The sequence below is a fragment of the Macrotis lagotis genome, chromosome 3 (genome assembly GCF_037893015.1).
Source record: "Macrotis lagotis isolate mMagLag1 chromosome 3, bilby.v1.9.chrom.fasta, whole genome shotgun sequence".
Taxonomy (NCBI): Eukaryota; Metazoa; Chordata; class Mammalia; order Peramelemorphia; family Peramelidae; genus Macrotis; species Macrotis lagotis.
The window spans coordinates 17302153-17329645 of NC_133660.1; the positions used below are offsets into that span (position 1 = coordinate 17302153).

The following is a 27493-nucleotide window of genomic DNA, read 5'->3' on the forward strand; positions in this document are numbered from 1 at the left end:
TATCACCAGTTAAGTCTAGGTCTAGGCCAGCTTCAGTCTTTATCCTGTCCATAAGCACTGAACAAAGGTGGAAAAAATCATGTAACCATTCTGACTGGGTGCTCCACAAACTGATGTTGCCATGCTTTCCTGGGCCCTCACTGCCATCAGGCAATCCTCTTCTACCTCTCTTTCTGCTCTTCCAGATCTTCTCATCCCTCCTCAAGCCATCCATGGCCTCAAGGTATCCATGGCTCCCCTTTGTCCCCACCTCAGCTGAGACATTTGCTTTTGTAAAACCTAAAAAAATGGAGGCCATTGGCCATGAGCTCCCTCTTCTCCCCTCTTCCTCATCTCCCATTACTCAGTTTTGCTTTCTGCCACTTTTTTCTTTTGCTCATCTCATGGAAAGAGGTGGCTCTTCTCTTTGCCAATACCCATTTCATGTACAAATAATCCCATTCTATCTCAGTTTCTTCAGCAGGGGGCCACTTCTGTGCTCTCCACTCAATCTCTCCTTCTCTAATGACTGCTTCCCTATTACCTACAAACATGTCTATGTTTCTCCCATCTTGAAAAAAGTCCTCCCTTGATTCTTCCATCCCTCAAATTGTCCCAGATCTCTCTTCAATTTTGTGGTTAAACTCCTTGTAAAGGCCATCTACAATTACTGCCTCTACTTCCTCCCCTCTGACTCTTTTCTTAACCTATTACAATCTGAGTTTTCAACCTTATCATCCCACCAAAACTGTGCTCCCCAAAGTTACTAGTGATCTCTTAACTGCCAAGTCCAATTGACCTCTTCTCCTTCTTCATTCTTGACCTCTCTGCAGACTATTGATGCTGCTAAACAAAATGAGGAAAATCCTGTTTGGTGTTCAAAGTCCTTGATGGCCTACCCCTCTCTTACCTTTCAAGTCTCCTTACACCCAATTCCCTGAAACAGACACTTTGATCTGAGACATTGGTGTCCTGATGGTTCCACCTCCATTTCTTGATTCTGGAAATTCTCTCTGGCTTTCTTCCCTTCTACAGAAGGGATCTCTTTCGCCTCTTTTAAGTCTTAACTAAATCTCACCAGCTAAAGGAAACCTTTCCCAATCCCTCCTAATACCAACTCCTTCCCTCTCTTAATTATGTCTTATTTATTCTGTAAATACATCATTTTGTCTATATTTGCTTGTCTTTTGCCCTTCCCATTAGATTGTGAACTCCTGGGGAGTAGGAACAGACTGTCTGCCTCTTTCTGTATCCATGCACAGTACACACACTATCTGATACACAGCAGATGCTTAACACATGATTACTGAGTGCCCATTCCTCCTTGTTATACTCTCCTAGTTCTCCTTTCTACCTGAGTGCTCTCAGTCTCCTTGCCTGATCTTCATCCAGGACGCAATACCAACTCTTAGTATTCCCCAGGGCTCTGTCCTGGTTCCTATCTTCTCTATTTCACTTAGTGATCTCAGCAGCTCCCATGGATTCACTGATCTCTCTGCAGATTGTTCCCAAATTGACGTCCCCAGCTTTAATGTCAGCTGCCCTCCAATCTCACATCTCCAGATGCCTTTTGGACATTTCAGATTGGATGTTTCTTAGGCATCTTAAACCCAACATATCTAAAATAGAATTCATCCTCTTTGTTCTACCCCCCCCCCCCATTCCTATTATTGCTGAGAGCACCAACATCCTCCTAGCCTTCAGGCTCACAACTCAGGAGTCATCTTGGACTCCTCACCATGACTCTTTTGCCAAGGTCCTGGTGCAGACCTGGATTCACACCTGCCTGCCTCAAGTCTCTCTCTCCAATTTATCCCCTTGAAGTTGCCAAAATCATTTTCCTAAAAGAAGGTCCGAGTTGGCTTATGTTACCAGCCTGCTCAATAAACCAGTGGCCCCCTTTCACTTCCAGAATTAAACAGAAAATCCTCTACCTTCAAAGCCATTATCAATCTGCCTCCATCCTGCCTTTCTAATCTCCATACAGTTTATATTTCCTATATATTCTGAATCCCAGTGACACTCACCACCTTACCCTATGAACACTCCCATCTCTCAGCCTAGGATACTTACTAACTCCAGGTTTGGCATACTGCCCTTCCTCACCGCCCCCCCCCCCCCAACTGACCTCCCTCTGCCTGGCATTTTTCAAGTCCAAACTAAAATCCTGTAAACCTCCCCAATCCTTCTGAATGGCAGTTCTCTGTACACAGCTGTTGGCATGTTCTCATTGTTCAACAGTGAGTTCCTTTCTCCAAAATAGGACTTCTCTTTTGCCTATCTCCAGCACTTAGCACATGAGGCCTGGCACATTCTAAGTATAATAAATATTTATTTCCTGATAACTTCTAGGTCTTTCTGCTCCTCTGAAAATGGAGGCGAACTTGATAGTCTAACGTCTCTTCTGATTCTAGATCTAGCTCGAGTTTATTTCAGATCTCAGGGCTTAGTGTGATGTCCTCCAGGTGATAGGACACGAACACTTGTTGGATTAGAAGAGATTTTACAATGTCATTCAACTGGGGGGAAAGGATAAGACAGGTCTATGTTTAGAAGTACAATTATGGGATTGTTGGTAATGGAAAAAATTAAAGACCTTCAGTTGAATGGTGAGGTAAAAAACCAAGGAGTTGGAAGTGGATGAAGATCTTTTTCTCAAAATTTGTCTGTTGGAGGGAGTAAGAGCTTAAAAGAATACTAAAAACTAGCCTTTTCAGTACCTGGAAGACCAAGAAATGGTTTAAATAAGATCAAAGGAGTTAGTAGATTCAGAGGGATTAGAGAACTGGGATACACAGTCAGATGGAAGAGGGTGGGATCAAGGAAACAAAGTGAGGGGTTGGTTTGGCAAGGACCATTGCATTTTTTTTTTTGCAAGGCAGTGGGGTTAAGTGGCTTGCCCAAGGCCACAAGGCTAAGTAATTATTAAGTGTCTGAGGTCAGATTTGAACTCAGGTACTCCTGACTCCAAGGCCAGTGTTCTATCCGCTGAGCCACCTAGCTGCCCTGGACCATTGCATTTCAGAGGCTGGAGGAGAACAGAGATGATTTTGAAAGGTTCTGAGTTCAATGGAACTCACTATGGAAGGTCATTGCTTAAGTAGCTTAATTACAGAGATGAAGAGATTTTAGTTGAGGGTTGGGGCAAACAGTAGAAGTGGTTTATGTGTAGCTAATACAACACAGACTCAAGACTGGGTCAAAGAAAAGCTTCAGAAAGGAATTCAGGGAAAGGAAGATGGCTTCACTTAGCACTCAATTACAATGTTTTTAGTAACAAAAAACCTGAGTATTTCCTATAAACTGCGGTGCCAAGTTGAAAACTGTTCCAGAATGTGTAAGGAAAAGAAAACCATTTCTTAGTCAGAAAACAGTAGTCACCTCTTAGAATATTTCACTGGGTCCATGATCTCATTACTGATTAAATATTCCCCCCGCCCCTGACCCCAAAGCATAGCTCTCTGCCCACTTATGCATTCACATCCATCCTCTCAGGACAGGGTAGGGGAGAGGAGGGGAAGAGAGAAAAACCTCCTAATGCCGGAGGATTTCTAGGTTTTTTGGTTTTACTTGGCAAAAGGGCTGCAATTAAGCCGTCAATTACCTCCAACTTTCACTACATGATTGACCCAGGTCCTTTCCAATCACACATCATCCAGAAGGTATTGTTATAAGTTAAACCTCTTTATATCAACCATGTCTCCATTATCACCTGTCTGCAATTTTGATTCTTCTGAAGCAGTGGCTTTCTATGACTTGCACCTATCATATCATGGAAGAATTTTGTTTAAAATCTAATCCATTCTTTTTTGTCTGCTTCATTTGGGGTTGTGCTGTCTGTTATGATTTTAAGACATACAGATGAACAGACTCACCTGCTTGGCTGCACATCCTATCATCTAGATAAAAAGCATTCTTCACCCACTTGTATTTTCCCTTGTGGAAAGACATCATAGCTAAATGTGGATCTTAACAGGGTCTGTGGTATTTGGTACTTTATAGTATTATCTGACTACAAGGAAGACCTCATCATTTATAATGTATGCCTCTGCCATTTGGACTGTACACTGGACACATCCCATGATAATACCCACTTTGGTGAGCCTGTATTTGCCAAAACTTGAACAGCAGATTATTAGCTCTTATTGCAGTCATGGAGAAATCCTGTGCACATTCCTTCTTAAACCTTCCATTAAATCTATCATTTTTGGACTACTTAACTGATCTTTTAAATAATAATACAGCGGGAACTGGTATTCTCTGTATCTTTCAATTGTCCTTTCCAAAGATGCAATTTGCTGTAGTAGAATAGTTTGACAAAGTCTTGTTGCTCCTTTCTCAGGTTTATCACTACACCTTCCACATGTGGGAATATAGGGACCCCTAGGTGGCACAGTAGACAAAGACCAGCCCAGAGTCAGGAAGACAAATTCAAATCTGGCCTTCCTTAATTTCCATTTGCCTCAATCTCTTCATCTGAAAATAAGGTGGAGAAGGAATTGGCAATAAACCCCAGGATCTGCCAAGAAAACCCCAAGTGGAGACATCAAGAATTGGATATGCTTGAAATGGCCGAATGTGGGAACATAATTGAGATTTGTAAAGGAGAAAGTCTGACCTCAGGTCAATAGTTGCTTATCACCTTTCCTTAATGATAGCATCCAGGATTTTGCATCTTTGTTTTCCCTCTTCATGTCTTGACAACTGATCCCCAAATGCTTTTAAAATTCTGTCTGCTACAGCCAAGTCCTATTCTGTATATACTTATGCACATCCTCAAACTTCTCATCCTGCCCCATCTAGTGCTATTTCTACTTCATCATTTAGCCACTCTGGATCTGAAGCATGATGGTTCAATTGTCAATGAACAATCATAGAAGTGTTAGTCAACCTCTTCTTGGTCTTTCCTGTTTAATCTCAAAAATTCTCCAAATGCTCCAGAGTGAGTGCATTTCACTGTTTTGTGATGTAATCCTTCCACCATGCAATGTAAACTTTGACAAAAGAAAATAATAGAGACTGATGTTCACCCTGGAAAGGAAATCAAAGGGTTTGGATAGTCTTCTGACATTTTCCTTCACTGTTGTGTTTCACATTACTGGAAGTCTCATAAATCCCCTTTCTGGGTTTTTTCAGAGAGCCTAGCTAGGCAGTAAACTAGAAATTTCCCTAAGAATAATCTAATATATGCTAGCCTATCTGTAATGAATTTTAAAAACACACTCCAAGTTAATGTACCAGGCTCAACTCCTCTAACTCAAAGTCTAAATTTTCAAATCATTCATTTAATCAATCCTTCCACTATGACTGCTTCCCCAGTTGTTCCAAGATGCTCACTTGAGTAGCTGGGTCTTTCAGCTTCTCCTGGGAAGGGGGAACAGGGAGAGGGAGAACACATTACAAAACTCTGTTATGGGGAGAAAGGACAGACACTCCAATACATGATTATACAAAGGTTAGTTGACCCTACCAAATGGTTCTCTTGAAGCATGACTAGCCATTTAAACCTTGAGGGATGGTTAGAATACTCTAACAATGGATGGCTGTACTCTTTTAATGTCTGTATGTGTCTGGGAAAAGAGCACAAGGTAGAGTGCAATGACTATAGACTTGGGGGGGGGGGGGAGTGGCTGACACCAGCTTGAGGAGAGGCAAGTCACGCTCTCTCTTACATTTGTAACCTCTGTTACTCATTTAGCAGTTATCAATGAAATTGTGATCATGTCTTAAGACATCTGAAATAATCTTATTTCTCAGAAATGCCTCCAAATTAAATCTACTCATAAAAATGGGCTATGATAATGAGCAATCCAATCTGCATCCAGCAGGAAAAGCCATCTATGCCTTTCTATAAAAAAGAGGTAAAGAAAACCCGCAAGAAACAGTTTAGTAACAGTACTGTCAAATTTTCAGGACCATCTGATGGGGAAAAATAAAAGAGTACAGTACAAGCCAAAGAGCATTCAAAGCCACAGTTCTTTCGACAGCTCACCTGGTGACTTTGGGCCAACTACTTCTATCCCTGAGTCTGGGTCCTCACTTGGGACTGGCTTGGGAGGGTCTGTTAAAAATACAAAAGGAAGGTTTTGGGGCACCTTTTTTCACAGAGGAAGTGGAAGTATGTGTTTGGAAGAGCTCCCTGAAGACCAAAGGAAAATCTGTCAAACAAAGGGATTTGTAAAGAAGACCACCAGTCCAGTGATAGATGTAAGAAAACATTTTTGAAGCCTTTATTTACAAAAGCTTTAAAAACAAATAATACCTTCTGTTTTGCAAGTAACTTTTCTGAAGAAGGACCACCCAGTTACAGCATCGTAACTCAACAAGAAAAGAATGTTAAAGTACAAGGGAACAAGCCAATCTGGCAAACAGCTAATACGACTTGAGTTAAGTGCAGGTAACACACACACACCATGACTTGCCGTCCATCATCATTTCTGAGTAGCGTTTAAGTTACCCATTACCAAAGTCTTCCTTCACATGCTCTGGCCTGCTCACATGCTCCTGTCTACATGGCTAAGAAAGTATTTTCACAGTTATTCTGTCAATATATAGAAAATATATTGCAAAGATATACACACAAAATAAACAAGCATTACACTTCTCAGGTGACTTTATTCACTCTAACTTGTCTTGTCGTTTTGTCGTTTTACAACAAATCGCGTAATCATTTTTGTCTCTGTAGCAACTACAAAAGCATAATCTCGTCTCTTCTAATTTAATTTGGTATAAGACATACCTAAGGTGACTTGCTCTCTTTGGACTTACTGACTTGTGGAGTTGCCAAAACAAGGGCTCGGTAAATATGACTATCACAGGGAACGGGTGAGGGACAGCCGAAGGAGGGGTAAAAGCGAGCGAGGAAGCGGACCAAGGCAAAGGCGCAGCTGCGCCACTGGGGTGCTGACAGGTCTGGCACACAGGCAGAAAGCTGCTGTGAAGCACTTCTTCAGTCCCAAAGCCCATTCAGAGACCGATCCAAAAGCCACTGGTGAGCGGGGTTCCAAAGCCCCAGGGACAGTGAGCAGGGGCTCGACTCTCCAGGAGCCCCCTTTCCCTTTCAGGAGAGCTTTGCCAAGTCAACAAATTGCAGCACAGTAAATAGACTCTGTTCCATGGGTCCAAAACAAGAGAGTGCTGTGTAAAACTGGCAAATGATCAACTTTCAGGCTAATAGCAAGGAAAACCCAAACTTCTACTAAAACGGTGGATCTGAGTCACTCTCTAAAGTGCAAAATTGATGGTCCACAATCTCAAATAGCTAAAACTCTTGCATACTGGAAGGGACAGACATGAAACAGGGCAATAAGTTACAGTCAGTGCTTGTTAATCTGGGAATGGGGAGGGAAGAGGTGTGGGGTACAAACTAAGACCAACTAGATATGTTTACCAAAAGATTGAGTATGATACGGATGTTCCCCTTGGCCACACATGCTTGCTAACAGATGGATTAATTATACAGCCAAATTTAACCTGAAGACTCTTCTACTTATCAGGATCTGTGGAAGGAATGGTCATAATTAGTACTGAAAGACAAAAGAGAAAACGGTTTGAGAAGGCAGGGTAAAAAAAGAAAAAGCCTTATTGTCTACTGTCCAAGGGATTTAACTGGAGATAAAACCTATATACAAGCACATGTGTAGCTCCAAACACCAAGGCCTGTTGTCCATCCATTTCATGTCATGACTGCTTGCTGGCCTCCTCTTCATACGCATTCCCCGTACCATTCTGCACATAGGAGGAGCCCGAACCAAGGCCGTACAAGTGCCCACAATACTTGGCATCATCGATGTGATCTTCAAAGAACATCTGAAGGGGAATGGTGAAGAAAAGGACAGCTTAACCCAAACCTCCTCCCAACAGTCCCTCTTGCGGCAGGGCTTACTCACTACTCCCAGTCCTGGTCAGCTGCGTGGTAGGCTGCCGTCTGTGGAGCGCAACCCAGCCTATGTCTGAGAGTGAAAAACATGTTAGGTCTAGGCAAGCTGAAGCTGGTGCCCTTGGATCGTGAGCCAGAGAACCTTGGCAAGGGAAGATTCATGTCGGCAGTAAGTCTGAGTGGCAGAAGAGCTAAGGTGGTACAACAGATTTCTGGCAGAAGGTGAAATAATGCTACCAATCACACTAGGAAATAACTGTGGAGATGGCTGGGAAATCTCATTTCGTTGGTAGGTGATTGCAAAATTCACAAGACTGAGTTATGTCCTGCATTAGTCTCAAGAGAGGACCCTATTCCCCCCCCACCTGTGTCTAGAGTAATCTTGAGAGGGACCTATAACAGGCTAAGGATATAAGTAAATATTTTCCTTTCCCTGGCTCCTTCACAGAGAACTTAAGATGTTAAAGGGGTTTGGTCTACATTCTACGCAATTCAGTCACTCGTTCATCATCGCCCACTATTTCTTGGACAGAAAATCTATCACATTGTTACATGAAGTCTCCCATTCTTCAATGAGCTAAACAATCTAAAGCAGGCCAATTACTGTCAGAGAATCACCATCTTAAAAAATGAAGAAAATGCAACACCAAGCAATGTTGAAGAGCACAGAGATTTTACAAACCCAGTGAGGCATTTAAAGTCTGAAGCAGCACAGGGAAATAATGGAGAGAGCACAAGCCTCAAAGCCAAGAGAAGTTGGGCTTCAGTTGCCTTTTTGTAAATCACTCACGGTCATATTGACACCACCTCCCTCCCAGAATCTTAAGAGGTAACATTCACTGACAATTCCATAATGCTTTAATTACAAGGGGCTTTACAGACTATCCTGTGAAGTACTGGGATTCCTATCCCAGATTTTCAAATGAAGAAATTCCACTTCAGGCTTGCCTAGAGCCATATATGCCACAGGCAGAATGTGAAAGCCTATACTGACTCCAGGGTTTATTCCACTGCAAACCCTAATGAAATCACCATCTTCAGCATTTAACATTCTTCACTTCATTCCAAAATAGAGCTAAAAGCCAAGTATTTCAAATTACATTCAAATACATTAGGGCAGGCAGCTTCTTTGGATGATTTTTGAGACAGACTATCTTCACTGTATCAGGGAGGACACTCCATGGACCAGGACAAAAGATGCTTCTTCCAAGCCTTTGTGAACAGTTCTCCAAGACTGTGTTTTTACAAAGTCAAAAGTTGGTCTATTTCAGTTTGGATTTCTGTTCCCATTCATCTCCCACCAGGCTCTTCTTACCTACCTACCTACCCGAAGAGTTCATTTTGAGGCCCAAAAAGGCCTCCACTTTTATGGTGTAGATGCAGATCAAAGTCAGCCCAAGGAGTTTGAGCTGATTCTTCTGCCAAGTTGGTAGGAAGGACAGGTACACTTTGGTCCAAATTTGTTTGACTCTTCCCATCTGCCTCCTCTGCCCCACTTCATGCTGAACGAATTCCCTCCTGCAGCAAGGGAATCCTTCTCCTTTCTAATAATTCTCTTCTCTCAAGCCTCTGTGGTTCCACTGAGGATTTCCCCCCAAAAGTCCTTCTTTCCATTCCCTTTGGTCTTCTTAGGTAGAATGTTTTCTCTTTATCTCTCTCCAACCTTTCATTTGATTTCAAACATTCAGATTATACACTAACCTTCATTCCAAGATTTGTTCCTTCCCTGCCAACTACAATGATTTCCACCACACCACCTTAAACAACTCTTACTAGATGCTACCACGTCCTGCTAGCTGTTGTCCTATAGCTCTCCTCCTCTTTTCAGCTACCTTTCTTGGAAAAAACTTCAGCACTCCATTTCTTCCCCTGACCTCCCACTGTCTTCTTTCTAAGCACTTGATCTCTTCTCAAATCCAATCACTTTTTCCTCAATCCTCAAATATAACTCTGATGATGTCTCCCATTACAGAATAATTATTACCTCTAGAACCAAAGAGGAATGAAACTTTTCCTGAGGGGACCTTACCTCCTACCTTTTTAATTTTCTTCCACATTCTTTCCCGACACCTCTTCAGTCGGGTCAGAATGGCCTTTTTGCTGGTCCTCTCCCCAGAGGCACAAAGATTATATCAATCCCTAGACTGCTCTCCCTCCTCATCTCTGCCTCCCTGATTCCCTTCAAAATTCAACTCAAAGTTGCCTTTCCAGGTTCTTCCTGAAGCCAATGCTTTCTCCTTTAAGGTTACCTTCCATCAACATCACCTTTGGAGGCATACCTGTTTATTCACATTTTGTCTCCTCCATTCAAACATGAGCTCCTGGGAGGCAGGTAACCTTCCCCTCTCATGAAGAGCGAGGCATACACAGGATTACAGAGGATCATGCAGGGCATTGCCAGCAATTCAGAAGTGTGGGTATGTTCCAAGGTCACCCAGTCAGGACTCAAACCCAAGTCAGCTCTCCGCCCACCTTACCATCCACTCTTATGAGCAGTTACTATGAGCAGAAGGGATGGTTCCCAGAGCCCCGTGATCCTCCCTGCCTTGTTCAAGAATTCAATTGGTAGAAGCCACAAGGCCAGCTCAGGAGGCCTGTGTCCTGCCAGCCAAAGAAAAGGACATCATTGCTGGTTCTAAATTCAGCTCTGCCACTAACTGAGGCCTGGCTGACAAACCCCTTTCCTTCAAATCTGGGCCTGAGCTCCGGTAACTGTGCTGGAGGGAACGTTATGGAGGAATCATTAGCATCACGGTGGAGGAGAGGATGTCCTGGAAGTAGAATCCTCCATCAGGCAGGGGTGCAGGGGTAGGGAGAGAGGAAGGGATCAGACTACGTTATTCTGCTCTTTATCTGACCACCACTTCTTATCAGAGTTTCATCTGAGGAAAGAATCACCAAAGTCAGGAAAAGAACTCTGGAGTCACCAGAACAAAATCCCTGCCGCCTCCCCAGTCCTATGAGCCCACAGGAAGTATCTGCCAGAGAACAAAGAATTGTGAATGCCCCCCAAACCCAACTGAGTAAAAAGCAGGGAGGTCTTCATACTTCTCTCATTTTGAAAAAGGCCATCCCCGTCAGTAAGGAATCGGATCCCGCCTGGTGCTGTGGTCCTATCCGCTCCAACTCCAGCTGCTCCGCCACTTCCTGCAGGCCACCCTGTCACAAAAAGCAGAAGGTTCCCTGTCACAGAGCGACAACACACTCGGTGAAGGGGGAGGGAGGGGGCAAGCAGGGGCTGCTGCTGGTTTACTGACTTCCCTGGATGTGGTGATAAGGCATTTGGGAGTGAGCTTTCCTATTATGATAAAAATGACATGATCCAGGCACTGTGGCTGACGTTCCCACAGCCCTGAAAGACTAGACCTCGAGCCCCACAACAATTCTAGAGACCTCCACCTCCAGGCCCACTGCAGACTGTGGCATCTATCTTGTCTCTGTATGAGGTCAATGTGGGAGTTTGGTTGGTTGGACTATATGGTTGGTTGGACTATATATGTCTGTAATGGATTTTTTTTTCTTGCTTTCTCAATGGAGAAGGAGGGGAAGAATTTAGATATGAAGACAAAATTCAATTGTGGCAAAATTTTTAAAGAGAGAAAAACACAAGTTCCTGTGACCCACCCACAATGTGATCAAATGACCATGACCTTCCTTGCAGCACAATGGATTGAAGGAAAGAACTCTGGAGGAGGAAGAGAACCCTAACATGCAAGCACTCCCACCTGCAAGCAACCCTGAGCAAGCAAGCCACTCTCTTCCAGAGATCCCCATTTCCTCCTCTGTAAAACAAGGGGCTGGTGACTAGACCATCTTCCTGGGCTCCAACTCTCCCCTGTTTCTGTCTCTAAAGCTCGATCAGCCCCAGGATACAAGGAAGCAACAGGGAGAGTGGCTAGAAGAAGGGCAGTGAGTCTGTTTCCACCCATCTCTTCCTTTCAGAGCTCCAGTCTAGCTCAAAGGGCATTCCAGGTCACTGGGAGCAGCCATAAAATGTTTTGAGGAACTGTGAGGGATTAGGGGAAGCCCCAGGCCCTGCTGGCTAATTCCATTCTAAAAGGAAAGAAAATGAATTCTTTCATTCAACTGCCATTCACTCTTCTCCTCTCTTCTCTCCCACACTTCACCAATCCTCTGCTCTGGGGGAGAGGGTGGTACTGGCTTTAGAAATCCTCTTTACCTCTTTCTTCTTTCTCCTACCTCCTCCTTCACAGAGCTCTGTGACGGGTTCTTCCTCTTTACCAAGACCCACACCCCTCCCCATAGAACCTAGATACCATCCCCACATTTTCTCTGATCTTCCATTTTCCCTTCCCTGTCATCAATAAACATGCTTTTACTAAAAACCTCTTTCAAGTGCCTTGGTTTGACATTGCCCCCTCCTCCCTTCACTGCTGAATCTTTCAGAATCCTTGGCACTTCTACCCAACCCTCCTGAACCCCTCACTCTCTGGTTTCTGTTACTTTCCTCTCAAAGACTGTGTCAACAATCATATGCTTCCCAAACCCAATGGCCTTTTCCTTGTCCTCAATCCTTCTTGCTTGTTTTGGACAGCGAAGGCCTCTTCTCAGACTCTCAGCACAATGTTCTCTGACTCTCATCATCTAACTGGGGAGCTGCTTTGGCTTTCGCTCTTCCTCCCACTCCTCTCAAGAGATCTCATCAACTCTCAGGAGTTCAATCACCACCATGACACAGATAACCAATTACCAATTGACATCTCACACTAATGGCTCTCAAACTTTCACTGGACCTCTCCTTCACTTCAACAAATGCTAGCAGCTTCCCCCAATCCGCTAAGTCATCAAGCTGTGAGGATTTTATTTGTATATCCTCTCTTCTTCCTAAAAACAAGTACCCCGACTATATTACTGCCCCCTCCAAAAATGGTTAGCAGCTCCCTAGTGGATGAAGACAATCCAAACTCAGTGGCTTGGTCTGCCCAGGGGATGTCCGGGGGCTGTTCCAGGCTGACTTCCTATTCCTTCTCTTCTTCAAACTTGTCCTTCATCTTCTTCAAGGCTCAGTGCAGGCTGCCTTGTTTCCATTGGAAACCTGCAACCTCCCCACCTCCTTAGATCATTAGGTAAGAAGTTCCTTGACCCCAGAAGACCACTGTGGCCCTAGCATCTAGCATAAAGCCCTTTATAAATGCAGGCTTTCTTTCACCAGGCTATCCATAAAATAGACACATTCCCATTCCTCAGGTGCCACCTCCAAGAATGGAGGACCTGTTTCTGGCCAGGATGACTTAAAAAAAAAAAAAAAGACTGGAATTTTTTTGGTTTTTGTTGTAAATACTAATAAGAAAAGTGTCTACTCTAAGGCTTGAAGCTCTGCAGAAGGCCACGGAACAGATGACCTGGAGACCTAGATCTACCACCTTCCAGGTGACATTGGTTCTAATGTCAACAGCACGTACCACAACCCACACACACCCTGGATACAAGTAGTTCACACCCAAGGAGGAACGACAAGCTCCACACTGAGACAAGGCTGTCTTGAGCATCCACTCCTGGTCTGGGTGGGCAACCTGGTGTTAGTTTATTTAGCCAAGTATCGAACTGGGTTTTGGACCATGTGTCAACATTAAAACCTTACCTTGAGGTTTTTGCAGCTCTTCATGAGGTACTTGACATCATAGATGACCGGAAAGAATAATCGGAGAATCTCAAAGAAGTCTAGTTCTTCTTCAGGCAAGTTAGAGTTGGTCAGGATTTTGATTAAATAGCCAAAGTCATAACCACTACAAAAGGGCCAAATAAAAGAAAAGGTAAGATGAATCCCAAGACTAAATAATAAACCTCCAGGTTCTATGATGTAGTCCCTGCAACCCATCCATCCTCCTCCCTCCCTCCACCCCTTCCCTCAATGACTGGGCAGCATTTCTAGCAGAATCATCTCCTGTTGACCAATCTAGGGAGCATCTCTGATCTTGGCTAAGCAGACTGTCAGGTGTGTAGCGTGTGATCTGGACTACAGTCAGTTTGGCTGGGTTGATAGAGCCAAGGGGAGGCACTATCTAAGAGCTCAAAAAAGAAACGTTTTAGAGAGTTATATAGAATTTTGCATAGGAAGATTCCCAATTCTGACAAGGTTTGCCATGTCAGTCTGCTGACAAGGCTTCCCATCACGTTCACTAGCAAATGAACCATTACTGCATTTCTAAGCCATCCTGAGCACTGAGACAAGAATCACTGTTCCCAAAGAAAGAGCTACTATGTTCATAGTGAATCCTCTATTCAGCCTCAGCAAATCCCAAATTCAAAACTGCTTTTGGGGGGGGAGGGGCAGGAAGAAAGGGAGAGGAGTCTAGCTGAGGGCACCCTTCCATTGTAGGAGCCATGTCTTGAGGGGACCAAACTATAAAATCCTTCTATCTTCATAAACTTGGCAGAACACCAAACATCCCTTAGATAGGTTTCCTAGGAAACAGATCTGATGTGTGTGTTCAAAACAGAAAAACCAAACAAAAAGCTGAGTGGGGTGAGAAAATGGGAAGAAAATACTAGAAGAAAAAGCATGGGGATTATAGAAGGAAAAAAATTCTATGTTCGACTCAACATCCTGGCCCTGGAATCCACTTCAGTTACAAAGTGAAGTACAAAGATGCCTAAGTAACAAGGTCCTCCCTAAGTCTTTCCCTCCACAGTAGCCCCTGTCCCCTTCATTGCCCCGTGCCAGTTCGCTTCACATATCTTGGCCATCCTGAGTCCTCCCACTAGACCTTCCCAGTGGATGAAGATAGACATCCATTCCCTGAAGTTCTTCTTCCTAGGGTCCCAGCCTCTGCTCTGTTTTTTCTTTCTGAGACCTCATCCTCCTCTCCTGAGAGGCCCCCATCTCTCATCAACTACTAGGGTCCCTCCCTTAGACTCACCCTGTTCTACCTTCCACTGTCACTAACACACGCTCAACCTGTCAGACACTGACAAGACCACCTTTTCCTCTAAGACTTCCCCATCCCTGTCAATGGTATCAGCAGGCTTCTTGGTCGGCCAGCTCAGTCACAGAATCCAACATTAAGAAAACCTGATGATAATCCTCCTCCATGTACAACCAGACACATGTTTTGCCAGATTACTCTTCCCATAACTTTCCTGGCTTTCCAAGACCTCCTTCATTTTACAAGCTGGTTGAGCCTTCCATGCTCCATCATCCTGATTAAACATATAAACACTTTCCCTTCGCTCTCACAGCCAGATAATGCCTTTGAGTTTATCCCGTTGGAATTTTGGCCACCCTATCAAGAGGGTGGGAAGTTATGTCTGACATGTTAGAGGTCTTGAAGGCAGGCCAAGAGAGGAAGGACTTGAGAGTATCCTCTACTCCAACCATTCACCCACAATTCACTTGCTCAATGGTGCAAGCTGCCCAAATCTAAAGCACCTCTACCCTGACTCCCAATTATGGTTTGTATAATGAGGTCCAGTCACTTGCAACAGGCTTTTCATGCCTCCCTCTCCCATCCATGTAGTGTGAGAGTCACATCTGCATTAGGTTTTGATCAGGGGGGAAAAAAATCATTATCTCCTGACTGTTACCCTTGGCTTCAAAGCTGGTTCCTATGAACCATTATAGTGAAGATGAAACAAACTAATAAGTTTATCATCTCTAGAGTATTTCCTAGTTGTCAAAGTGATTTATCCAGAGTCACACTAACTAGCATCATAAGGATGATCTGGGGCCTTACAGATAGTCTGCAGCAGGCTGGACACTGATAAGCAAAAACTAACCAAAGCAAAGACCACAGGATGGATATCTAATAAAGTGTCTCAATAAAAGAAAAAACAAAAAACATTCAGCATAAATATAGTTATAATCTAAAATACGAAAATCTCAAGCAATTTTCCATCATACAGATAACTTCTCATATTATGCCAATTACATAAAGAATTTTGAATCTGCATCCCCCCAAACCACCTCTGCTCCCTTTCTGTGTTCACTCTGTCTCTCTTCAGGCCCCTGGTCTGGTGCTCTGTGGTCACCCACCCACCATCACAGCCAGAGGGGGACCTGTCTCCATGGGTCCACACACATGCCTCTCAGTCATGATATTGTCCTGAGACCATTTCAGGCCAATCTGGGAGACTGGATCTTTTTCCTATGCCCTGTACTCAAAACCAGGTGAATGGAGTCTGACTTTCCAATAAGACAGACACTGTTCAGAGGGCTGTCAGCAAAACTGTCAAGTAGGGGAAGGGAATGTTCAAGTGACAAACCTAAGGACCATGGAACCATTCCAAATGACTCTGCTTGCTCAAGGGATAGTGGTAACAAGAAAAAGGCGGCATCCACTGAAAAGCTTTTTAAAAAAGGAGAACTGAGTCATGCACAATTTTTCCCAGAAAGCCTTTCTTTTCTGGGAACACAGAGTATCTTTTCCCAAAGAACAATGTGATAAAGAGTGGTTAAGATTCCCACAGAAGCCTTTAACACCTACTATATGGTTGAAGGACTGGAGTGTAGTGCTAAAGAACCAAAACCAACATTCTCCAAAGCCCGTATGTTCTCTACCCCACAGGGGGCTTGTGGTTTGAAAGTAGTTTAACTAAGAGGTAGTGTCCTCTGAAGAAAACCAGTCTCTCCGGTGGAGGGAGAAGTGAAGATCCAGTGATTCTGATTTTAGTGCCATCGTATTCTCATCTCCGTTGTTAATATATATTTCCAAACCTAGACACCATCTATCATTTCTTCTTCAAATAGCAACCAAACCTTTGGATTTCTTCAGTACAATTTGTGGTTTTTGTATTCCCAACAAATAGCATGAGGATTGACCAACAGCAAGGACTTCATACAAATTTTGGGCTGGCTGTTCTGCCCACACTGCAAAACTAGAAATCCTTTGCAACAATCTCACCAAGATGCTTTACAAACGAGATGATGCCTCAATGAATAATGTTTGTTAAATGTACTGAGGGGTGGCTCCCTGAATAAGGGGCAAGGGATGATGGGAGAAAAGGAGATAGTAACAGGAGAGAGGAGGGAAGAGAGAAGGAAGAGGAGGAGGGAGAGAAAAGGAAAATTCAAACTTTTCAAGTTAACTTACCTGTGAAACGAAAGCCACTTGACCCCCTCACAGAGGACAACGCCTGATGTCATGAGAAGTTCTGCAAAATACTGGGTCTCAATCCCTTCTTCCTCGTGCTTTTTAAACTGGATTCCCGAGGTTGTTAGGAGCTCGATGGAGTCCTGGGCATACATGTCCTCCCTATGGGGAGGGAAGAACAGAATTCAGAAAGGATGTTCCAAATGTGCTGCTAGAAACCACAATGTGCACCTATAGTACAAAGTAGAAAAGGATAAAATAGGCTGTCAGTTTAATATTAATGATTTCCGCAACCCACATTTAAAAATTAAAGCCATTTTTCGAGATTGCATGATCAGGATTCTAATCTTGTCTATGATCCTTACTACATGTGTGAGCTTAGGCAAATCATGTCCTTTTCTTTTTTTTTTTATTTTGAATTTACACAGAAGCATTTCCATATTTACAGCAGAACACTAAATATCTCTGCCAATCTGCAGCTTTCAAAGACATCCAGCTGGTATGTACTTCTTTTTGGCCCGGCCTTCTCTTCCCTTCTCCATATTTTTATTTTGCTTTGTTTTTTAGGTTTTTTGCAAGGCAAAGGGGGTTAAGTGGCTTGCCCAAGGCCACACAGCTAGGTAATCATTAAGTGTCTGAGACCGGATTTGAACCCAGGTACTCCTGACTCTAGGGCTGGTGCTTTATCTATTGTGCCACCTAGCCGACCCCCCCTTCTCTGAATTTTTTGAAAAGATGTCCCCATGACCTTTGTTTCCCTTCTCCAATCCTTCCAACACTGCAGAACCCCCCCCCAAAAAACCAAAACCCCCAGACCCCAAATTCTAGCTAATTAGCTACAAGTATGGGCTGAGAAGTATGAGCAGACTGAACTTCCTTTCAAAGGAGAAGAGTCCCACAGAAGGCTTAGGAAGGACGTGTTCCTAAGGGAAACTGATATGAGGTTCCATTAAGGGAAAAAAGGACTGGGGGGAAGGGGGGGCACAATGACAGGAAGGCAGCTTTGACCCTCCTCATCAAGGTATTGGCCTGGGGGGAAAGAATGAACATTTATTAAAGTTTACAAACAGATTTGAGAAGAGCCATTGAGAGGACATAGAAGGAAGGTCCACAGAGAAAGAAAAAGCCTATCCTTTCTCAAGAAAGTGGCTGGAAGACCCCCAGGCCCAGAGATCCCACAGCTAGGCATCTATCCCAAGACCTCCATCATTTAGGAGAGCACCAAAACCTGCTCCCAATGCCCTGGCTGCTGAATGGAGGAATGAATGGCTCTCTGAGCTGAGACACGAATGTAAAAAGAATATTGCAAAGAGAACCTAGCCCCTTTTCCACACTCCTCTTCCACCTCCCCAAGTCTCTTTATATATCACTTGGCCCACTCTACTGGCCTCCTAATTGGCCTTTGTTCTGGTCTCCCCTTTTCCATCTATCCCAACTGGTGCTCACACTGCCTCTCCCAAGCCACTCCAGTAGCCAAAGGTACCCCTCCAATCTCCCCTTCTGGATGGACTCCCAGCAGGCCTTGTCCACATTCTGCCAGGCCTGTTTTAGGCTCAGCTGCCCTCCCCTCCAGGAATGTCTCCACTTGTGGCCTCTTTAGGAGCTTCAGCTCCAACGATCATCCCTACAGTAAGCCTGTCCTGTAAGCACTGATTAAGCACTTGGTGTATATGAGACTCTGGCCTGAACATGGGGATAGAAGGGAAAAACAGCCCTTATTTTTAGGAAAGTGCTCTCCCAGCTTTAGTTTTCTCTTTTTTTTTTTTTGGCAAGGCAATGGGGTTAAAGTCACTTGCACAAGGTCACACAGCTACATAATTACTGTCTGAGGCTGGATTTGAACTCACGCCCTCCTGACTCCAGGGCTGGCGCTCTGTCTACTATGCCTACTATGTCTACTATGCTGCCCCCAGGTTTAGTTTTCTTAACTGTGAAAGGGATGCTGTGGGGCTCAAACAAAACAGTCAAGAGGCAGCTGCCACAATCACTAGGCATGTGGCTTCTACCTTGGCAGCCTTGACCTCCCTGACTTGCCCCTGTGTCACACACCTACCTAGCCCCAAATCAGAAATCTGGCACCATCCACATGCCCCTTTCAGCTCCAGTCTCCTGGGCCAGCCATCATCAGTCCCCAGCCCAGCCTCTACCCTCGCTGGCCCCACAGAGCAGTCCCTTTCTCTGACCATGGCCTCTCATTTCCCCCCTGTTCCACTGTCTGAGGTGTCTGGGCCACTCCAAAGGCAGCACTGAAAATAAAGTTGCTGCCTATGGAGCACAAGACCCATGTGTGAACCTGGCTGTGCCAGCACAGATACAGGGAAAGAGCACTTCAGGTGGACCCAGTCTGGGCTCTGCACTTATGTAAAGACGATCTCCTTGAACCCTCACAGCAACCTTGGGAGGTGGGCGCTCTTCCTAAATCGAGGCAGACAGAGCTGACTTGCCCAGGGTTCCAAAGCTAGGAAGCTGTTCTGGTGACATGCCTTGCCTATAGGAAACCAGTCAACCTCTGCAGGTACCTCTCCAAGACTAAGATGACAGAGGGTCTGTCTGTAAGGGAGAAAAGAGAGCCACCTCTCAGCTCCCAAGGCTCTAATTAGTGACCTGAAGGTGGTCACCACCAGGGCTGACCCTCTCTGGGCTCAGGGGATTCCCCACCCACACTTACTTTCAGTCTTCCTTCAGGCCCTGGTCCCTGATGACTTCTGCCCTCTGGAGCTGAAGTCCTTGAAGGCCACCTGGAGCCTCCACCATCCCTCCTCTCTACCCCTCTCAATTTGGTTTCAGATCTCATCCTTCCACCCAAAGTTGTCAACCATCATTCAGTGGTCATAGCCAATGGCCTTTACTCAATCCTGCAGCCTTGGATACTGGTCACCCTCTCCTTCTCTCTCCTCTGCTGGAGGGGTCCTCTGGATCACTCCTATTAACTGTAGCTGTCTGAGGGCAAAGATCCAATGACCATCTAAGCAGATGAATCTCAAGTGACCTCCAAGCCTCACCTTTCTGCTGACCTCTACTCAGATTCTCTTCTCCACCTATCCCTATACTGGATGTCCTGAACCAAATGCCCAACAGATGTCTTAAAGCTAGCATGAGCAAAACAGAAACACACACATGTGTTTAAACATGAGCCCCCACCAACAAGGATCTATGGAGCACCATCCATGATGCTGTGAAAGCAGATACAAGAATGTATTCAAGGAGCTTGTGCTCTATGGTAGTAATTCCAGAGTCAGAGAACTTGGGAGACAAACTGAGGCAAGGCATAGTCTGACATTTAGTAGGCTGTCGAGGAAAATGATGAAATGGAGGACTCTCTAGTCTCCATCATGAATGGGGTTCAAAAGAAATGGAATTCTGGAGGATGGATTTAGGGAGATGGCCCTGAACACAATCTTGGACAAGTCCCGTGAGGTGGGCACAAGGTAAAAGTAGACGTGTGGACAGAGATGGATTGAATCCAGAGTCCATGAAAATGTAGAAAGGAAAACAGGAGACTCCCATCCTCAGGATGTGGATGATGTAGGATGACAATGGGCTTTCAGTCCTGACTCAGACCCATTGACTGGACCCTGACAGCCAGATTGCAAAGGCTGAGAAATGAGTGGGAGCTCAGAAAGCAGAAGCAACCAGGATCTGACAGTGAGGGAAGCCTGTGGAGGAGTAAGATGTACAGGGAAAGGCGTGAGGGAGACCTGGGCAGATTTGAAGTCAGATAAGAAGGAGCAAGAGCAGAAAGATGGACAATTGGAGGGGGTGTAGATAATTGAAGAGACAAGCTCTCCTCTCAGACACTGAAACAAGAGGAGAGGCCGAGGGATGAACCAACTGGGTGGGGAGGGGGTAGCTCGGTAGACAGAGGGCTGGCCTTGGGAGTCAGGAAAATCTGGGTTCAAATCCAGCCTCATCCTCCCTTACTGGCTGTGTGATCCTGGGCAAATTTCTCTCCAATAAAACAAGGCTAAGACTAGAACTTCGATGTGGGCTGTTGTTATGGATGAGATAATCTGTATAGCACAGACACCCAGATGCTGAGGTGAACTCACAAATGAAGGTCTCAATGTTTTTAGTACACTAGGAGTCCAGGTGTCTGTGGCTGAGCAAAGCAGCAGCCGGAGTACAGAAAACTCCGACAAGAATCTGTGGACATGCTGTAGAGGAGCCCAGTTGACACAAACCTGGAGCTGTCCCAGGGAGTGCAGCTGCGTCTCCCACCCGAGCTCAAGAGCACCAACAAAAGAGGAAAGAAGGATAGTAGGAGGAGAGCAAGGCAAGGATCAAAGACGACGGTGAGGCCAGGATGAAGGGATGCACGATCTCAGGGAGGGTTCAGGAAGGTGAGGCCCATGGAGAACCAGGACAACATGTTTTGTCCTAGGAAAAGACTGGAAGGCACCTGGGTGCCAACTGACAAGTGGCTAAACAAATTGTGGCTTATAAATATAATTGTTTTAATTAAGATGATAAATGTGAACAATCCAGAGGAACCTAAGAAACTAATGGCAACCCAAGCAAGCAGAACAGGCCAACAGCTTACAGGACCACAACAACTGTGAAAGTAAAGAACCCTTCAAAGACCCCCTCTGAACCACTCAAACAATAACAAAGCAGGCTTGCTGTCTCTTGGGAGGTAGAAGACTAAAGATGAAGAACAAAAAAATGTACAAACAGATGAGGTCAACACTGTGATGTGTTTTGCTTACCTGTTCTTCTCTGCTACAAAGGAAACTTCTATTTAGGGAAAGGATAAGAGGAAGTGTCATTGAGAAGATCTGGTCATTAAAAAAAAATCATAAACCACTTTCTCATAAGCTTTATTTTTTTTAGGATTGTTTTTTGAGTTTTCCTTTTTTTTTGCAAGGCAAACGGGGTTAAAGTAGCTTGCCCAAGACCACACAGCTAGTTAATTATTAAGTGTCTGAGGACAGATTTGAACTCAGGTCCTCCTGACTCCGGGGCTGGTGCTCTACTCATTGTGCCGCCCAGATGCCCCTTCATAAGCTTTTAAAAACCATTTCAAATGACTCTCGTAAAGAATAGAGACAATGTTACTGTATCCTTAAGAACCAAATGGAATGCTGAGAAAAGGAGTTTTTGCAAGCAGATTTGAAGCATCAGGTGAAAACACCTGGCTAGTATGGTACATTTTATTTTTCATTCATGAGGAACTTATAAAGATAGCATACTCTGGAAAGACCGTCCCCAGTGATGACTCAAGAAAGAACAAAGGAAAAAGATTAACCTAGATATTTTTTCCCAAGAGATCGACTTTAACTCTCATCTTGAGAAAGTTTTTGAGTTTACTAAGGAGTACAAAAATATCAAAATTTACCAACGGATTGCTAGAATTCAAAATAAAAATATTAAATAAGAGAACAAATTAGGGCAGCTAGGCAGCACAGTGGACAGAGCACCAGCCCCAGAGTCAGGAGGACCTGAGTTCAAATTCGGGCCTCAAACACTTAACTACCTAGCTGTGTGACCTCTGGGCAAGTCACCTGAGCCCACTGCCCCCTTGCAAAAAAAAAGAGAGAACAAATCAAGCAAGAGGACCGACATAAAAGTGAGATAGACTATAACTTTTTGAGAAGTCATTCAGTGCAACTTCTACAGTTAGATTGAATCAGATAACCTTCTCGGAGCCTGAAAAATACTTAGTACTTGTCTAAACCTTAACAAAAAATGAAGTTTCAGCTTTGAAGTTACACTTTTTATGGAATTTCAGGATTATTAGCCAGATCAATCATAGTCTCTCAAGACAGCCCCCCCCAACTTTCAATCACTAAAAACCAAAACTTGGGGTAGATTAAAAAAAAAAAAAACTTACGTTAAATTAAACTTAAAGTTGAACTGCCATGTTGAAGTTCCTGGAGGGTATTCTCCTTGCTCATTCATAAATGTTAATCCAAGCTGAATGATCTTTAGCAAGTCTACATTACACCTCAATAGTTGGTACTGATAGTCAGCATTACTTCTGAATTCTCCAATGGGTCTTGCAACCACACCTGGAAACTCGGTGTCCTAGGAAAAGGTTTAGAAATTCATGATTTACCAAAAAAACTCAAATATAATCTAATCTTTCCTAATGGACTCAATTTTTAAGTAAAAAAAAAAAAAAGACAATTTTGCTTTTAAGGTGCTACTTTACACTTCATATATACACTCTCAGGCTGAGCAACCTAACAAAAATCTTTTTAAATGTTGAAACATCTTAAACCTTTTTTTTTTTTTTTAAATAGAGACCTGTTTTCTTAACACTAAACAGTGATTTTAAAGGTTCAATTTTGGGGATTTTCCTGTTTAACAAAAACTTCCTATGTGGAAGACATTTAAGATATATCACATCAGAGACAATCAAACATGCTTATACTTGAGAAAAAAAAATCACAGATCTCATCCCCAGAAGGGTTGTATAGTACACCACAGCACCAAGAACTCAGTTCTTTTATGTATTAAAAGAAAACCCAAAGGGACAATTCGTTGTATATTTCCAATCCCTTTTTGAGACAATGCCTATGTTAACATCGTTGGCTCTTAAATTTTCTTTGGCTAAAACATCATTTTTTACTTCCTGAAAAAATCACTGTAAAAAAACATTCCAAACACACCCACGCAACTCTGTGAGAATTATCCCTTCTCCCTTGTTCCCACTCCTGACTAGTGAGGGAGCAAAAACTGTTTCACTTTCCAAACTGTGAGTTAAGAGTTTTATAGGACTAGAAAATAACCGATTTCTGGTTACCCGGAAGCCTGCATTTGTTAAGTGGAAGAAAATTAATTTAGTTCAATAATCTTCCTCTTCTCCACCCTCCAAAAAGAGATCAATGCTATATGGTTCAGTTCTTACCGTCTCAAGAAGGGAAATGGAGACACACCATATATCCATGTAAAAATAAATGAACCTCACTTCCCTGGCAGAATACAAGTTTAACTTTATTTTTCATCTTGCTAACTAAGCTTAGACAATCAAAAGAAGCAGAAAAAATATCTTTAGCAAATTGGTTCCTCTATGGAAGATTTCAAGAAAAATGAGCATCAAAGTCAGAAATCATGATTTAGAATCTTTGACCTATGAAAATAGCAATGAGACCAAAGACTAAGAAAAGATGAAGAAAGGAAGTTTCAAGTTGTCACAGATTATCTCTAGGCAAAAAATCCTTTTTCTATGAGAAGAAAAGTCATTTGTTCAATTTTCACCTTATGAAAACAAAATGCAGCCCCAAACTATATTACAATAAAAAATTCTAACATTTAAAGATTTTCTTCTTTTCCATCACTCACATTATACACATCAAAGAAAAGCCACACAACTGCAGCAGCAATTTTACAAAAAACAGAAACAGCAAAACACACACAAAGCAAAAATTGGGTTCTGAGCATACCATGGCAACATAATTATACTTCCGTATAACTTGACGAATTTTCTTCATCTCGTCATCCAGGTTGCAAGCCCAAACTTCACAAATTCTTTGGCTATGATCTACAGTCGCTGCTGGCATAGTGGGAACACAAAGGGTTTAGATGCCAACAAGCATCAAAATATTACACTTGATTGAAGAGTCGTTTTATAAAATAAGGTTTCTTATCCTTTATTTTTGTACCTAGAACATTAAAAAAAAATAAAAAAGCAAGTTGATATCCCGATTTCAGTAAGCATTAATAAATCCTGGCCCCAAAGCAGACTTACCCAGTAAACCTACTGAACAGATCTACTTGGAAAGTCTGCCTCCCAATCAGAAGTAACCTAGATTTCTTGACTTGCAAAGTGTCTATCTCCCAACTGTACGGAATGTTCACATTCTGATAAAATTACACTAACCATCTGTGTGACCTTGGGCAAGACTTGTAACTACTTCAGATGTAAAATGAGGGATGGGCCAGAAAGGGTACAAGTGAATTAGAATCACAGAATGTTCCATCTGGAAGAGAACTTGAGAAGCCATCAAATGCAGAGGTTCTTAATTTCTGTGTCACAGACCCCTTTTAGCTTTATGTTAGCCAATGGAGCAATTTCACTGTGGGATGTTTTTAAATCAGTGAAGGAAATGCTCAATTTCAGCAGAGGTCAGTGAAAATAAAGTCACCATTCCCCCCCCCCCCACTATACCTGTCAGTCCACAGACATTCATTATTAAGTGTCTCCAATAAAAGATGCTGAGCTAAGTTTGGGGGGACACAAAGAAACATAGTTCCTGCCCTCAAGGAGATCATATTCTAATGATGGAAACATTCCCGGAAAACTGAAACAGAAGTGACATAAATGGAAAGGAATGTCAATTGGAAGGTAGGCCCCAAGATTAGGGGGTGGGAGTGGATGAGAGGAGACTAGGGTTTTGATAGCTGAGATTTGAACAGAATCTTAAAAGAAGTCAGGAGGCCTTCAAAGCATGGAGGATGGGGGCAGCTAGGTGGGGTAGTGGATAGAGCACCAGCCCTGTAGTCAAGAGAACCTGAATTCAAATCAGACCCCAGACACTTAATAATGGCCTAGCTGTGTGGCCTTGGGCAAGCCACTGAACCCCATCTGCCTTGCAAAAAACCTAAAAACAAACAAACAAAAAAAGCATGGAGGATGGCCAAGAAAGAGACAAAGAGTCAAGGCATGGCATGATATGTGTGGGAGTCAGTAGGCAGGCCAATGCCACAGGATCATCAAGTCCATGGACAACAGGAGCAGTAGGAAGGGGCTAGGTCTCGATGAGTTTTAAAAGCCCAAGAATTTTGTGATTGTAGACCTTAACAAGGAGCTTACTGAGTGAGGATTAGGTGGAATGGTCAGGGTTGTGTTTTAGGAAGGTCACTCCACAGGAGAAACCTGAAGCATGCAGGGAGACCCAGCAGAAGGTTTGAGCAATAGCTCTGGTGGGAGGAAATGAGGACCTGCAACAGGAGTGGCTGTGTCAGAAGGTGCTGCTAAGATGCTATGGAGGTAGAAAACGACAGGACTAGACGAGAAATGGGGCTTGTGGAGCTGGCATGAGTTAGGCACGGAGAACACCAAACTGTTTCTGATCTAAGGTCCCTACTCACCCTTGGCTATGGGTACATGGCCTTCTAGAGTTGATGCCTTTCCATTCACACTAATGGCAGTATTTTATCTAGATGGATTTTTGTTTTTGGGTGGGAAGGAAGTGGAGGAATAGGGAAGGAAAAATAAAGGTAGTTTACTTCCTTCTTTTGCCATTGAAATTCATTTTTGATTTCTTTCACTTTCAAATCTATAAAACAATTGAGAATTTTGAAGGTCCCTTAAGGGACAACCAGGATTTTTTTTCTCGAAAAAAAAATTGTAAATAAAATGTGTTAGTTTAAAGGAAGGCCACAGATAAAAAGGTAGCAGGGTAGCTACCGCATTAACCCAGTAACGGGTCACTGGCAGCCCCGGGATCAGAAAGGGGCCCGGGGCCCTCGGCTAAGTCACGCCGGGCCAGAACCAGGGGCCCAAGCCGGGGATCCAGGCTCCAAGCCCCCTGGCTTCAGGCACCGCGTGACCGCGGCCAAGCCACTTGTCTGCCTCAGTTTCCCCATCTATTAAACGGGCCGGAAAAGGGGGTGAGAAGCTACTGGCAAGGAAGCCCCCAAGTGGGGCCCCCGGGGACACGCCGGCAAGTTCCCGGGCCCGGCGGCGCCCGCGGGGACGCGGCAGGCCAGACACAGTCACTAAGTCCCCGGACGGGAAACTGAGGCTGCTGGGCCCCGCGGGCCCCCCGAGGCGCCGACGTGTCCGGCCCCGGGCTGGGGGCGGGGCCAAGGCCGCGCCGGAGGCGCCTCCCCTTTCGGGCGGGGCGGCGGGCGGCGCGCCGGAGAAGGTTCGGGAAGGAAGGCGGGAGGAGGGGGAGGGGAGGGGGCAGGCCCGCCCCGCCCCCGCCCCAACAGTCATCAATAACCCCCGCCCCCCCCCCCCCCGCAAGGACAAGGGCAAGGACGAGGCCGCCAAGAGCCGCCCCCGCCGCGCGCGCCCCCCGCCCCGCGCACGTGCTCGCGCCCGCCCCCCGGAGGAGGGGGCCGCGCTCCGCCGCTCCCGGCGGCCCGGACCGCCCTGCGCACGTGGGCCCGGAGGAAGAGGAGGAGGAGGAAGAGGAGGAGGAGGAAGAAGAGGAGGAGGAGGAGGGCCTTCCCGGGGCGCCGGGCCCGACCCGGGCGGGGGCGCCCTCCCCCGAGGAGGGGCCTGGGCCCGCGCTACAAAGCCCCGACGTCATCGGCGCGCGCCCCCTCCCCGGCCGGCTCGCTCCCGGCCCGGCGCGCGCCCCCGCGCCCTGCCCCCCCACGGGCCGCGCCCCTCCCCCACCCCGCCCCGCCCCGCGTGCCCGCGCGCCGCCGCCTCCGCCGCCGCGCCCCCGGACGCCAGGACCTCCGCCGGCGCCGCTGCGGTCGTCGTGCTCCTCCGCCTCGTCCTCGCCATAGAGTCAAGCCTCAGCGGCGGCCCCATAGACGCCTCTCGCCGGCCCGGGAGAAGGGGGCGCGGGAGCCGCGCGGCGCCACCTCTCCTCACCAGTCCGGCCGGGCGCCGCACGATGACGTCAGCCCGCAGCGCGCAACGCCGGGCCGGGGCGCGGGGACGCACGGCCGTCACGTGCCGCGG

At 45.1% G+C, this 27493-nt stretch overlaps 1 protein-coding gene across 3 annotated transcripts; it reads right to left on the bottom strand.

The window, feature by feature from the left end:
• Positions 1–6181: 6181 nt before the first annotated feature.
• CNOT7 (CCR4-NOT transcription complex subunit 7) lies at positions 6182–27435 on the bottom strand. Of its 3 annotated transcripts, none has more exons than XM_074228187.1 (7): positions 27263–27435; positions 24294–24512; positions 22739–22932; positions 16909–17070; positions 13461–13605; positions 10907–11017; positions 6182–7788 (listed from the first exon to the last, which is right to left on the bottom strand). In XM_074228187.1, exons 2-7 carry the CDS (start codon positions 24408–24410, stop codon positions 7660–7662), a joined length of 858 nt encoding a protein of 285 aa, XP_074084288.1. In that variant the 5' UTR covers positions 24411–24512; positions 27263–27435; the 3' UTR covers positions 6182–7659. The 3 variants fall into 3 exon arrangements, with proteins under 3 accessions (XP_074084288.1, XP_074084290.1, XP_074084289.1); XM_074228189.1 differs by lacking the exon at positions 27263–27435 and adding an exon at positions 25942–26653; XM_074228188.1 differs by lacking the exon at positions 27263–27435 and adding an exon at positions 24599–26653.
• Positions 27436–27493: the final 58 nt, after the last annotated feature.